At 40.0% G+C, this 15,272-nt stretch overlaps 1 protein-coding gene across 6 annotated transcripts in view; it reads right to left on the bottom strand.

The window, feature by feature from the left end:
* The window catches only part of clybl (citrate lyase beta like), a 130,354-nt gene that overhangs the window by 58,843 nt on the left and 56,239 nt on the right, over window positions 1–15,272 (bottom strand). For 5 of the 6 annotated variants that reach the window (XM_013137678.4, XM_034286721.1, XM_034286723.1 and 2 more), the window contains one exon: window positions 4,386–4,599. In XM_013137678.4, coding sequence (XP_012993132.2) covers window positions 4,386–4,599 — 214 coding nt within the window. Of the gene's footprint in view, window positions 1–4,385; window positions 4,600–7,872; window positions 8,120–15,272 lie in introns of those variants that run through there. The other variant, XM_020054955.3, reaches the window with a different exon arrangement.

The raw sequence follows: 15,272 nt of genomic DNA, 5'->3' as shown, positions 1-15,272 counted from the left end.
TTCCACCTTTTGCTGTCCCATCAATGATAATGGCATAGGGACCTTAGGACCTTTTCCACCAATCAGTCACCTCCTTCTCCCTACTGGCACTCCCATTGTAACTGGCGAAAAAAGCTACAAATCAAAACTGTCCAAGAAAAAATGATATCCTTCAACCAAAACCACAATATACATACTACCACTGCAAAGTGACAAAGTGACTTTGCAGTGGTACCTCATGGTGAAAACTCTTTTAAGTAATTCAGTAAACTCCAAAGATCAAGATGACTCAAATCATAAACGTGGCACTTCTGTGTCAATGCTATTTCACCTAATGTTTCGGAATACTGTTAACAACATAACGTAATTTAGAGGGGGACAGAACATGTGTGGACAATTGAAGTCAAGAGGTACTTGTAAAATGCAGGTGGGCAACCTGCATTTGGGTGAAACCTTGAATGGAGAAAGAAACTGATAAGAGGAATAAACATAACTGGTTTAGACCAGATTAACATATATTGATAAAATGTAAGTTATTTTGAGAGATGTTGGAACACTTTCTTACCTATACAAAAAGGAGGTTTTCTGATCTGTTCTTGAGACAGACTCACTGATCTTGTGTTAGTGTCTTTCTCATAGAGAACTGATGAAGCTCAAATCTTTTTGAGGCGGTTGTTTTGCCATTCCTAGACTGATGTGCTCTCAACTACCCTATTCCTGATGTCCTCTGAGATCTAATTTCCTCTCAGTGTGTGCATGGTGTGTAACACCAAACTGAAATTTGTTGTCTCTATTTATCAGAGACACGTCCAAACTCCTTCCTACAGAAGGCTCCTTTGATTGGTTCATATCATACCCAATGACTTACACATTTAATTCTACTTACCAACTTGATTTAACCAAAACAATTCACTTATTCACTTATTTTTGCACCTGCAGTAATTTCTTATGAATTTTTGAAATTGTTTTTCTACTACATGATTATGATTTCCTCTAAATATGTAAGGTCAGTATACAAACACTGGTTCTGATTAAATAAAGATTTAATAATAAAAAATATATATAATGGCACAATGGGTTAACATACTTTCAAGCACCACTGTATGTACTGTGACTTTACTGCAATTCACTTCATAATGTTAAGGACGTTTAGCTAGTAGCTAGCTATTTACATGTTTTTTAGAAAGTTTTGACATGCACAAGCATGTTAATCTAACATGAGGAAGAGCAGTGTATAAGGGTTGCTTGATTATAATGGACCAGAGTAAAAAGGAATCAGACGGAAAATGAGACAAAATAGAAATAGTTGTTTGAAGCTTACCAAACAACTTCTCAAAAGTTATTTTACTGCTCAAACATGGCCGAAAAGTAACACTATGATTAATGATTTTTTTACTCATTCAACAAACTAAATACTATAGTGAAAATTCTGCTCATTGACTACAATTACTCATTACATCTCATAATAAACTCCAAGGTCATTATAAATTTAAGGGCACCTCCTCTGCAACTGGATCCAGATCTCCCTGATGCGCTGCCCAGTGTTGAGGGAAGGTAACAAGTCATCCTCCACACTCACCCTCAACACAGAGACCCCTCGGGGGGGGGGGTCTCAGTCCATTCCTGTACTTCCTATTCACCCACAACATGATTGCCCACTGACAACTCCTACAAAATAGGGAAATACCAAACTAACCAGGTTTCTTGTTTTGTTTTTTTATCAGCATCCCACCCAATCCTTCCTAAATATTCCAAGTTTGATTTTCATTTGGTACAAAATAATATATATATATTTTTTTTTTATTACATTCAGGATTTCCTCTAAACCAACATATGGAATAGGGAACTATAAACCTATTATGTCAGATGAACCAAAGAATGGTTTGGACGAACTAAAGATGAACACTAGGTGAACACTAAGAAATCCACAATCGCTTCTGTCCTTAATGTTGTACCAAATATCGCTGTGGGCAGCAATATATTGTCACACATTTTACAATTTAATAAATATCAGAGCAGGTTGACTCCAAAGTCACTTTAAATGTGGGGTGCCAAATCCTCATCAATTCAATCAGTGAGACAAGGGACACCAGCTACCAGGAGAACCTGTCACTCCATGTCAGCAAGAGTTCTGCAATATGGCAGAATTGAATGTCTGCTTTCCGGCACACACCCACACAATAAAGACATAAAGCTGGTTGTTTCCAAAGAACTGACATCCTTCACAGGGTCACAGCATTTTAGCAAGTCAGTCACACATGCTCATCTTTTCTGGCCTTTTTTGTTGTTGTCGTTCTCCTTTTGACAGGAACTGCCCTAAGCAATTTCAATCATCAACACTTAAAAACCTTTGTGTTGGAACTTCCCAGCTTTCCATTCCCCTTTGCTCTCTCTTCTCTAACCAATCGTGATTTCGTGGGGTGGGCAGGGGAGGCTGGTATGGCCAATGGAAAGAATGTGGGCAGGACCAGAATGCTTTTTAACCTGCTGCACCTGCTGTCTTCCTGCTGGTTGCTCGGTGGGGACACTATGGGATGTGGTCACCCTGTTTTAAAGTCAGGGGGAGGCGGTGGGGGGCAACAGGCCTTTTGTGTTATTTTAATGGGATGAAATGGGCTTGTTTTAAGCCTCTCACTTAGGTAGTATTCTCATTCATTGCTGATTAAAAGCCTGGCAGCATCTGGCTGACGGGAAAAGAGAGACATGAAAAAACAAGTTTATCTCAGTCAGATGCTGGAGTGTGCGCGTGTGTGTGTGTTTATGGTAAGATTTGAGTCATAAAAGTTATTGGAAATTAATGTGCATAGCAAGGTGCATGTTTGTGTGTGGAGAAAGTTCACCCAAGATCAACATGTATACTGGATGTCTGTCCTGGTGGGGTTAACAACTTCAGTATATATTTTATAACTGGAGAATCGGTCACTAGGGGCTATGTTGTTGAGCAATTTAAAATAAATTCACCTTTTGCTGAGGTATTGTGGACGGAGATGGTGGATGGGTGGTTAAGTTGGAATTTTGAATCTATGATACATACATTTTGTTTTTCATCAGGACAATGAACAAACACACACCTAAGGGCTATTTGAAATAGAAGGAGAGTTGAACTGCTGCATCAGAAGACCTGGCCTCCACAATCACCCGACTTCAACCCAAATGAGATGGTTTGGGATGAGTTGGACCACTGAGTAACGGAAAAGCAGCCAACAAGTGCTCAGCATATGTGAGAACTCCTTCAAGACTGTTCAAATAATTCAAGGTGACTACCTAATGAAGCAAGTTTAGAGAATGTCAAGTGTGTAAAATATAAATGTATTTTGATTTATTTGACATTTTTGGTTACAAAAACAGTTAGTGTTATTTCATTGTTTTGATGCCTTCATGATGGTGGAAATAGTGAAACTAAAGAAATACCCCTAAATGAATAGGTGTGTTTAGGTACTATATGTGTAGCTGGCATATTATCTAGGAGGCCATAACCCCCCAAAATGCCATGAGGCTAACAGATTTAAATTGAGTAAAAGGTTTTATATGTCACATGGTTAAACTATGCTTAATCCTAAATCTCCTCTGCAACTGGCTTCCTCGATCATATATCTGTGCTGTTAGGGTACAAGAGGGCAAGTGAAGAGAGACAGTTCAGACAAAGACAGAAGATTTACTAGTGAATTTGAATATGTCAACTACAGGTTCATTGATCACAGACACACCGGGTGAACACGTCTCTACATCAGGGGAGGGCAAACTTTGTGGCTCGAGGGCCACATCAGGATTTTGAAATGAAATGGAGGGCCACACGTTTGGTAATTTGCTAATCAGAATAGTTGGGCCAGAAAAGGGCAGTAATGTAAACATTTATAGAGTAGGTCCACTATAATATCTAAATAATTTCTATCCAGATTCAGATATAAGTGGGCTGGTGATTTTTTTTTTTAACCTCCCCTAAAACTTTTATTACCCAGATGGAATTGCTTCGCAGGCCTTAGTTTGCCCACCCCTGCTCAATATGATTTTATCAGATGGCCAATGAAAATATGTTCATGTTTTCAAACAGGTTTTTGTTCTTCCCAAAACTATTATAATTAATGATAGGTCATTTTAATTAGAACACAATAGGATTTCAAAACCTTTGCCAAACATGACTGACAATAAATAGTGTAACATTGCCATTTGTGTGTATTTCAAGAAACAATCTCCCCAGATGAGTAATATAAATTTTTCTAACAAGATCAAAACATACATATAAATTGTCACTGAATATTTCCTGACAGTCAATTATTGAAAATAAAGTTTGTTGTTAAGCTGCGACGCAAAAACAAATTGTAAGGGGCTTACCCGCCAGATCCCTCAGCACACTTTAACCCCATTCCCTTAATGTTCCAAAACAGGCCAAACCAGTAGCATCTGACCTTTTTGGTGAGGGCCACCCCATCCTCACAGTCGAGCACCGCACAGTCCAGGCCCTTTAGCGATACCAATTTCTTCAGCTTCCTCTCATCATTGCCGGGGCAGTAGAGGATGGCGCGCCGTGGCACATATCTTAGGTTTGTACCAGCAATGTGATGACCGCGACATCCCCTGCGACCACCCGGTAAAGCCACGGACAGAAGCCAGTGACTGTCCCTGCGGAACGAACACATGGAAATGTGCAGGCGTAAATCGTTAAAACCCACATGAAACATTTACACAGAAGTGCCCTTATACTGTACTGCAAGTTACATGAACGCTTCAACACACTCGCATTCATACAGTCTCATTGTTGCGGAATTCAAACCCCAACAATTAATGTGTGTGTGTATGTATACATGTGTGTGCAAATGAGGGATTTAAAGGCATACAACATAAATACATTTCCGACTAATTAGTCCCCCAGGGTATTAGGCTACACTGATTCAATGAAGAAAAGCAGTCCTATTAACACATGTTTAGATAAGCTCTGCTGTCTAGGAATTCAAATACATGTACCAGCAGACAAAAGCAAAACAGAGACGAGGGCACACACAAAAATGACAGACCTCACACAGAAAATGCACACACATACCCTTTTTTAGTCAGTCAACCACAGACCAATAATCACAGACAGAGTGAGCAGCACACACGTCTTAATTATTTGTCCTGTCGCTTTGGGCTGTTCAAACAATTAGCCCTAATGAATTGTCTAAATGATTAGGATCACATATCTAATTACAGTAGGAAACGGCCACTAGACTGCTCATTGCAGTCTCTCTACTGCTCATTGCAGTCTCTCTACTGCTCATTGCAGTCTCTCTACTGCTCATTGCAGTCTCTCTACTGCTCATTGCAGTCTCTCTACTGCTCATTGCAGTCTCTCTACTGCTCATTGCAGTCTCCCCAAGCCTTTGAGGCTCTCTCCGATAGATCATATTTATAGATTTTCTTTTCAGCTCGAAGGAGGACAGCGAGAAGAAAGGGAGAGACGAGAAGGATATGGTGCTCCTTGTAAAAAGGAAGGGAGTCTAGAGCCTTCTCTTTTCTCTCCTTTTGTTCTCTTTAAAGGAGCTAAAGTCACTTCAATAACCGCTTAATCCCGTTGACCATGCTTACGAAAACCCTGCGGTATCAATCAGAGGGCCTAATCTGGGTGAGTGTGTGTGTGTGTGTGGGGGGGGGGGTTTGGGGCTTACTACTAGAACAGAGCAATTAAAGCCAATTCAGGTTAATTTAGTTCTCATAGGCGGTGCTCAGGTACTCGCAGGACATCTCAATGAGGGGGTGAGGTGGGGCAGGGGAAGTGTGTTTGCATTTGGTTAGTAACTGAACTTCACAAAAGACTGACGACCTAGAAGTAATATGCAAAAGATGCAAGCCTGTGCAAGTAGCATGAATTGGGGAACAGGGAAAAAGAAAGGACATGGGTCTCGCCGGCCTTCACGTAGAGATGACAAAAAGCTACAGAGCCCACATTGACAGGGAGACCAAAAAAATGAAAGAAGGAAAGAAAGGAAACTAAGAGATGAAAAATAAAGGGGTTGTGGGGGATGGAAGCGGGGGGCAATACGGGGAATGAGGAATGGAGGGGGGTGGTTGTTGAGACCCAAATGAAGTCTTCTCCATTCAGTGCAGACCGCTCCAGGGTGAATGGTTAAAGAGATGTTTTAAGTGCCCACTTGAAAGGCAAATAAATTATAATGTAAGTGGGGGACGTTTACCAGAAGATGGTGGCGGTAATTAAAGAATAGATTTCATTAAATGAAAGAAAAAGTACAGAGAGGGAGAGAAAGCACCGAGAAAGAAAGAGAGAGAGAGAGAGTGAGCGAGAGGGACAGGGGGTACTTGACTCCTTTGATGTTGAGTCACCAGAGACAGAAGAGAAGAGAGAGACCAGATCGCCACTGACACAGAGTTCACAAACCACACTCAGCATTTCACAAATCTCTTCTTTCAATTTTTCCCCTCTCTCTCCACTCGTTTTAGCTCTGCAGGGAGGCTGTCTTCCCGGACCGAAGGGGGGGTGAGAGTAAAGGTCAGGTCGAAGTGATAGGACCATCAAATCTAGCAAGCTCTATTCAGTCCAATCAGGCAGTGGGAGAAACAGTGGATGCACTGGATGGATCCATATAAGTTATCCCCAGCGTTAAACCCTTTGGCATTTCATTATTGTGGGTTATGTTCGTACATTTACATTTAAGTAATTTAGCTGATGCTCTTATCCAGAAGGACTTATAGTAGTGAGTGCATACATTTTACTACTGGCCCACCATCGACAATAAAACCAATAACACTGGTATTGCCAAGCTTTACCAGTTACATGGGCCCTGACAGTTGTCCTATATACTCAGATGGCTCAAGGATGAAATAAAGAAAATGGGGAATAACTGAATTGTATTCGCACCCATGCATGAACAGACACACAAAGACAGACCCTAAAGAACCACTGTTGGCAGCTCACATCCACATGTACTGTACTTCATTCCTGGCCACAACAACATTGCTGGGAAACTCTTACAGTACCATTATCAGCTGTGTTCAATATGAGGGAAAGTTCTGCCAGGACCTACCATTGCGGGGTGATACACTGTCTAACAATGCTCTGTGGTCTCCAGTAGACGGGTACTGGAATGAAGGAATTTAGTCAATTTTCTCAGTGATTTACTGTCTGCTTGTATTTTTCCCATCTATTCAAAAAATACTTTACAGAGGAAACTGTTGTTTGGTATGACACTGCGCTTTGAGGTAGCTGCACCAACGTAGAAACTCATTGGTGTGAGTTTTTTCTTCCCCAAGACCCTCCCTATAGCTGGCTGTCTGGCCAAACTAAGTTACGGGACAAGTAGGGCCTTTGGCAGGGAGGTGACAAAGAACCCAATAGAAGCTAACAGAGCTTCAGAGTTTCTCGGCTGAGACAGGAGAACCTGCCAGAAGGACAACCATCTTTGCAGCACTCCATCAATCAGACATATATAGAATGGCAAAACAGAAGCCACACCTGAGTAAAAAGTATATTACATGAGTGTGAGGAAAAATATTCTCAATACAGATGACACAAAATATAACAAGTAGGCCAATGCGTAAACAAAACTCATCACTTGGCTAATACCATCCCTATGGAAGCATCATGCTATGTGGATGGTTCTCAGTAGCAGGGACTAGGAGACCAGTATGGGTTGAGGGAAGAATGAATGGAGCAAAATACAGAGTGGTCTTTAAAGAAAACTGGATCTAGACCACGTAGAACCTTAGACTGGGGCCAAATAAACTTTCAGCATGACAACGACCCAAAGCACACCCTCAAGACAACACATGAGAAAGTAAAGGGTTATGGAACAAGCCAATGTACAAGCAAATAAAGTACACTGCCCCAAAGGATATCACAGATGACATTTAAAGCGTAGATACAAAGGTTTTGTATACAGTTGTGCTCAAAAGTTTACATACTCTGTTTCCGCGTTTCCACTGGTGTCAAACACTGGTGTTTGAGTTTCTTTCTGTTTCCACAGGCCAGGGACAGTCAGCCACTCGGCCATGGCAGAGTAGCCCGGCTCTCACTTGTTGCCAAGCAATGGACTTTAGGACTTAGGGCGGGGTTTGCGAATTGACGTGTTAGGTGGTGTGAAAACATGGCATGATGTTCTATTCGAATGGCGATGTGTAACGTTTGCTTTAGGCTTCTTGTAGTGTTTTTCATACAATCTAACAAACAGATCCCTGATAAAATAAAGAAAATTAAGCAACAGTACAGGGAAGCAAAGACTCAGAAGAAAAAATTTGGAACGACCAAAGGCAATACGATGCCACTGACTCAATACAAAAACGAAGCACTGAGACTGGGACATAGCCTGCAGAACCTATAATAACACAAAATTACCTCAGATTTCTTCCAAATCCTTTTATTAAAGGTAGATAGTAAAAATCTTATTAAACTGGTTTAGTTGCAGTGTCACAAGTGTAGGTGGAGAAGGAGCCGTCACAGGAGTTTGAGGAATAAATTCACTTTATTACTTAAGTTCAAACGCCGTATTGTAAACAAACTGAGCACGGCGTTATTGTTTATTTTACTGCCAGAAAAAATTTGCTTTTTATTTTTCGTAACCAGAAAACCAAATCATGTTGATGGAAACACGTAATTGAAATAGTTCTCAATGAGGCCCCGAATTCTTGCAGGTGGTATAGCTGCCCATTAGTCTTGGCAAAATGCCTCCAGATCATGCAAAATCTTTGGTCGTCTGGCATGAACCACACATTTGAGATCTCCCCAGAGTGACTCAATGCAATAAAGGTCAGGAGACTGTGATGGCCACTCCAGAACCTTCACCTTTTTCTGCTGTAACCACAGGAGGGTCAACTTGGCCTTGTGCTTAGGGTCATTGTTATGCAGGAAAGTCCAAGAGCGTCTCATGTGCAGCTTTCATGCAGGAGAATGAAAATTGTCTGCCAGTATTTTCTGATAATATGCTGCATGCCATCTTGCCATCAAACCCAAGATTCCCTGTGCCTTTAGATATCACAAACCTCCAAAACATCAGTGAGCCACCACCATGCTTCACAGGGGGGATGGTATTCTGTTTCCTATAGGCCTTATTGACCCCTCTCCAAATATAGCTCTTCTGGTTGTGACCATAAAGCTCTATTTTGATCTTGTCACTCGAAATTACATTGCGCCAGAAGCTGTGAGGCATGTCAAGGTGTTGTCGGGCATACTGTAACCAGGCTTTTTTGTGGCATTGGCGCAGTAAAGGCTTCTTTCTGGCAACTCAACCATGAGGCAAATATTTGTTCAAGGATCATCGTGTTGTGCTCCTTGAAACAACCACAGAGCAGCCTATATTTCTCCTGAGGATACCTGTGGGGTTTTTCTTTGTATCCCGTACAATTCTTCTGGCAGTTTAGGCTGACATCTTTCTTGGTCTACCTGACCATGGCTTGGTATCAAGAGATCTCAGAATTTTCCACTTCTTAATAAGTGATTGAACAGTACTGACTGGCATTTGCAAGGCTTTGGATATCTTTTAATATCCTTTTCCATCTTCATAAAGTTCCATTACCGAGTTACGCAGGTCTTTAGACAGTTCTTATCTGCTCCCCATGGCTCAGTTTCTAGCCTGCTCAGTGCATTCACATGAGACCAAACAAACTCATTGACTATTTGTACATGGACACTAATTGCAATTTAAAAAGCCACAGGTGCGGGAAATTCACCTTTAATTGCCATTTTCACCAGTGTGTGTCATCTTATGTGTCTGTAACAAGGCCAAACAATCAAGGTTATGTTAACTTTTGATCAAGGCCATTTGGGTGATTTCTGTTATCGTTATGAATAAAAAATAAGTAAAAAAACTGTGATAATAAAGGGGTTGACTGATTAATCCTTAGGCTGATTAATTGGTGCCGACAGGACGTTTTACAAACTATTACTATCGGCAGAACTTGGTTCTGATAGAGGTCAATGGCTGCGCAGCCTCTACTGGTCCTCTAGTGTGGGGGGTGGTATCGGCCGATTAATCGGCTATTGTCTTTTTCCTGCTCCGAACTATCGTTATTATATCAGCCTTTAAAAATCCACTATTGGTCGAGTTCTATAATAAATGGCTTCATAAGATAACTATCCTTAAATAAAAAACAGTTTTCTCGCATGATCAGTCATATTTTCTAAATCAATGCCAAAATGTCTGCCAGGGTATGCAAACTTATGAGCAAAACTGTATTTTCAGCAACTGTAGTCACAAGCAATGCCAGACTAGTGATTTATTTAGCTTTATTGGTAAACACTTTTACAGGTTTTCAAGTAAAGAAAATATTTGATCGTCAATGTCCCAACATTAATACAAATTTGTATTTACCAAATAAATTTACATTTTGATGTGCCCATTTGTTTTCAACTGCCATTGGGTGGAAACGTTAAAGTAAATCTTGATTTTCAACATTCACACCATACTACAACAACAACTGGGTTTTTTAACTGGCAGGTGATGTTAACAGTAAGCTCTGTCAAATTGCCTTTTCCCTCGAAGTTCTGCATACCAGACCATTCAATAAAACAACACACAAGAATAAGCGTATCTTGAAATACATTATTTGATTTAAGCACAGATCCAACACTCCAGTGTAACAGGCATAATGGCCTAACTGGCAGCAAATATTACCAATATAAAATTCCGATAAAAACTCCAGAGGATCTGCTTGTAAAAGACGGTCAATAATAAAAATTATTGGTACACCAGCCTACAGAAGCTTATCAAGTGTGCACACAATCACATAAGATTCACACACTCTGAGACTGTTGCTACAATGACAAACACAATCTGGAACCTTTTATTTACGCTATCCCAGATCTGGTTGGCATCTTCCCACCATTAAAACTGTGATATATGTTTTATATATTTTACAGTCCCTGAAGTTCTGTACCGCGTGACAACATAACCAAATTATATTCTGTCTATCTACAGTACACGGCTAATTTGTGGCTGTAAAGTAGTGGGAGCCCAGGCCAGCTGAGCACTGAGCACTACTGGTCTGAAACCAGAAGTAGGTGTGTTAGTGGGTTTATTTTCTGCTGGAAGGGCCTGTTTCTCATTAGTGGGCCTAAGCTCTTGAAGGAAAAGGGGGACATAGTTTCTGGGTTTTCCATGTCTCCCACAGACGTAGTTAGCTACTCTAGGAGATTGTTGGTTCCTGCAGCTTAAAAACTAGGGTCATTCCACAAAGGTAAATGCCCGTTCAATATCAAAAGAGTCCCGCAAGCTGGAAAACAAGATTGGACTGAATAGTGTGAACTGCACATCTGCTGGTCATACTAAAACATTAAGTGAAAACAAGAAACTAGGCAAGTCTAGTTCAGCCAGCCCGCAATAGAAAGTGTCCATCTTGAGATTCAAACCCGGGTAGCCCACGTGAAAGGGTGTGTCGTTAACCACTACACCACATCCTCTTTTGCCGCTGGCAGTTTTAATAGTTAATTGGCCATTCGTAAATGACACTGATACGTTTAAACTGACTAACATTTCTTACTAAGTTTACCCCCACCACAAATAGCGGCTATGTATGGCATTTGCCACTGGCCGTTTTAACAGCGTATTAGCCAGTAATAAGCTTTACCGGGATCTACTAACTTACTGGAATTGAGCAATTGCTAGCGAGTCTGCCAAAGCTGTTTAATTTCATGGCATAAGAACATATTTATTCTTTCATGGCAAAACAAAGTACTTTTTTCTTACATTCATGAATTACATTTATACAATAACTATCAATAAAGGCGACGATAACTAACTTTTCGATCAAGTGAAAAGACGAGAGAATTGTGGAATCTACCAGAAATAATTAATTTGAGGGGTTAAATACATCACCTACAGCATAAAAATAGACTCACCTTTAAAATAATAATAATAATAAGCTTTAAAATAATGTTTGAATTGTTAATATAACTTATGTGATTTGTTAAGCTAAATGTTAACACCAAACATATGTAGGCATACTACTGACTAACATTAAATATATTCCAATTCCCCTTTGTAACACTAAAATATAACTAAAGTCCTCAAGTAGATATACCTACACTCACCTAAAGGATTATTAGGAACACCTGTTGAATTTCTCATTAATGCAATTATCTAATCAACCAATCATATGGCAGTTGCTTCAATGCATTTAGGGGTGTGGTCCTGGTCAAGACAATCTCCTGAACTCCAAACTGAATGTCAGAATGGGAAAGAAAGATAATTTAAGCAATTTTGAGCGTGGCATGGTTGTTGGTGCCAGACGGGCCGATCTGAGTATTTCACAATCTGCTCAGTTACTGTGATTTTCACGCACAACCATTTTTAGAGTTTACAAAGAATGGTGTGAAAAGGGAAAAACATCCAGTATGCGGCAGTCCTGTGGGCGAAAATGCCTTGTTGATGCTAGAGGTCAGAGGAGAATGGGCCGACTGATTACAGCTGAGCAACTTTGACTGAAATAACCACTCGTTACAACCGAGGTATGCATCAAAGCATTTGTGAAGCCACAACACGCACAACCTTGAGGCGGATGGCCTACAACAGCAGAAGACCCCACCGGGTACCACCCATCTCCACCACAAATAGGAAAAAGAGGCTACAATTTGCACGAGCTCACCAAAATTGGACAGTTGAAAACTGGAAGAATGTTGCCTGGTCTGATGAGTGTCGATTTCTGTTGAGACATTCAGATGGTAGAGTCAGAATTTGGCGTAAACAGAATGAGAACATGGATCCATCATGCCTTGTTACCACTGTGCAGGCTGGTGGTAGTGGTGTAATGGTGTGGGGGATGTTTTCTTGGCACACTTTAGGCCCCTTAGTGCCAATTGGGCATTGTTTAAATGCCACAGCCTACCTGAGCATTGTTTCTGACCATGTCCATCCCTTTATGACCACCATGTACCCATCCTCTGATGGCTACTTCCAGCAGGATAATGCACCATGTCACAAAGCTCGAATCATTTCAAATTGGTTTCTTGAACATGACAATGAGTTCACTGTACTGAAATGGCCCTCACAGTCACCAGATCTCAACCCAATAGAGCATCTTTGGGATGTGGTGGAACGGAAGCTTCGTGCCCTGGATGTGCATCCCACAAATCTCCATCAACTGCAAGATGCTATCCTATCAATATGGGTCAACATTTCTAAAGAATGCTTTCAGCACCTTGTTGAATCAATGCCACGTAGAATTAAGGCAGTTCTGAAGGCGAAAGGGGGTCAAACACAGTATTAGTTTGGTGTTCCTAATAATCCTTTAGGTGAGTGTATGATAAATAACCATCGGAATGATCTAAATATGTTATGTAGTATGCTGGAATTATTTTGTGTACACACGTAAGCAGGTAGACAACTGAAGTGCCAATTTGAAGTGATTGCTTGACAATCATATGAAATATCATGACTGAAGCAGTTTATGTCATAACAAGGAAATTATAAAAGTTGTGACAAATAAACCTAGGTCCACAGCTTATACTGTACAGCTTATACTGTAAAGATTTGAGTGAGGAACAGAAGCATTCAACTTGCAGTGGTCTCTTAATTTTAACCTTTCTATTCCTCACTCAAAACCTTCCTTTTTCACCTTTTTGGAAATGAAAGAAAAAGGTGCAGTGGTCTCTTATTTTTAGGGAATAAACTATATATTTTCCAATTCTACAGGTTTCCCCCTTTTATTACAATGCAAGACAGGGGTCACTGGAGAATTATATATATATATATATATATATATATATATATATATATATATATATATATATATATATATATATATATATAATATGATACCTTTTATTACACTCCATTAAGCCGTTCGTCATCCGTCACCCTGTACAGAATAGCACTGAGAAGAATAACAGCAAGTGCCGGGCCCTATATATTATCTATTTATAAATGTATTAACTATTTGCAAACATTTTGCTAAACACAAACCATAGATCTAATAAAATGGCACTTTACACCATTAATTAAAATAAATTTAATTCATGGTGTAAAGTGTAAACAAGCCAGCGGTGCCCACGAACGGGAAGAAAGTTCTGTAAAATAAAATGGTCAGAAAGTAATCAATATTATCTTAGCGGTACCTATGCTGGCCTCTGGCTCAGCATGAATCCTTGCCTGTGTGTGCTTTTACCAAGCCTCAGGTCTGAAGACTTAAGACACAAGGGGCAAAGGGGCCCTTACATTTCATTTCAGTCAGCAATGATGCATCTCAGATTTTTGGCTTCTGAAGTTAGAAAACAGATGTTATCAACAGTCCTTTACCATTGTTTTCACGAATTGCAGTTTGATCTCTGAAAATTACAGCTAACTGACTCCAACCAAATATTAAATGTATAGGATTCATATAATATTCAATATTATGTAACTTGCATTTATGCAAAACATAAGGAATCTAGAAAGTTTTGAACAGGCACTTATTGCACACTAATAAAATATGGGTGTTTTATACGGTGTGCTAGTCTCCCTATGCAGGCCTTTAACGTTTACCTCCACAATGTATGAATGCTAGGTACGAGTGTATTCAGGATGGCTAACCAGGATTCAGACTGAAGAGGTCTGCCGGATTTGCTGCTGATTAGATGTATACTAACTCTACTTCAACTCACCACCATGCTTCACCATATGGATGGTATATGCCAGGTGTTGCACGGTACCTTTAATTTGCCAGACGTAGTGCTTCCCATTCCATCTAAATTATTAACATTTTGTCTCATCAGACCAGAAAATCTTTTTCCTCTTTTCTCTCAGAGTCCTTGGCAAACTCCAGAAAGCATGTCAAATGCCTTTAACTTGGGAATTACTTCCATCTAACCACTCAAACATAAAGGTTGATTCATAGAGACCAGAGGTAGTTGTCCTTTTAAAAGTTTCTCTCATCTCCCCTCCCTGACCAATGATCTGGTGTTGGTTCCAAACTTCTTCCATTTCACAATGATGGATCCACCTGAGCTCCTGGGAACTGTCAATGCTTTAGCAATTTATTATACAAATATGTGTGTGCCTCTAGATCTAAGATCAATTTGAGTGTCATGAAAAAGGGCCTGAATACTTATTTAGATAAGATATCTTGCAGCATTATCACCTGTCTAAATCAACAGCGTGATTCTGGATCTAACAGTAGAAACCTTCTATTCAAATGCTTCTTTCTTCTCGTTCAGAATGAGACAAAAAACATCAAAGATAAAGATTAGATTTTTTTTTACCAGTTATTTTGCTTGTGGGTAACTGAGAAATGTTTCTTGCAAGATGTTTTTTGTTTAGTTCATTTAGGCAGAGTTGAAAAGAAAAATGTATCTCACACTGGGCAATAAAAAGAAAAGAATAAGATGGGAAAAAGAA

The sequence above is a fragment of the Esox lucius genome, chromosome 16 (assembly GCF_011004845.1).
Source record: "Esox lucius isolate fEsoLuc1 chromosome 16, fEsoLuc1.pri, whole genome shotgun sequence".
Classification (NCBI taxonomy): Eukaryota; Metazoa; Chordata; class Actinopteri; order Esociformes; family Esocidae; genus Esox; species Esox lucius.
This window is presented reverse-complemented; position numbering and strand designations above follow the sequence as displayed.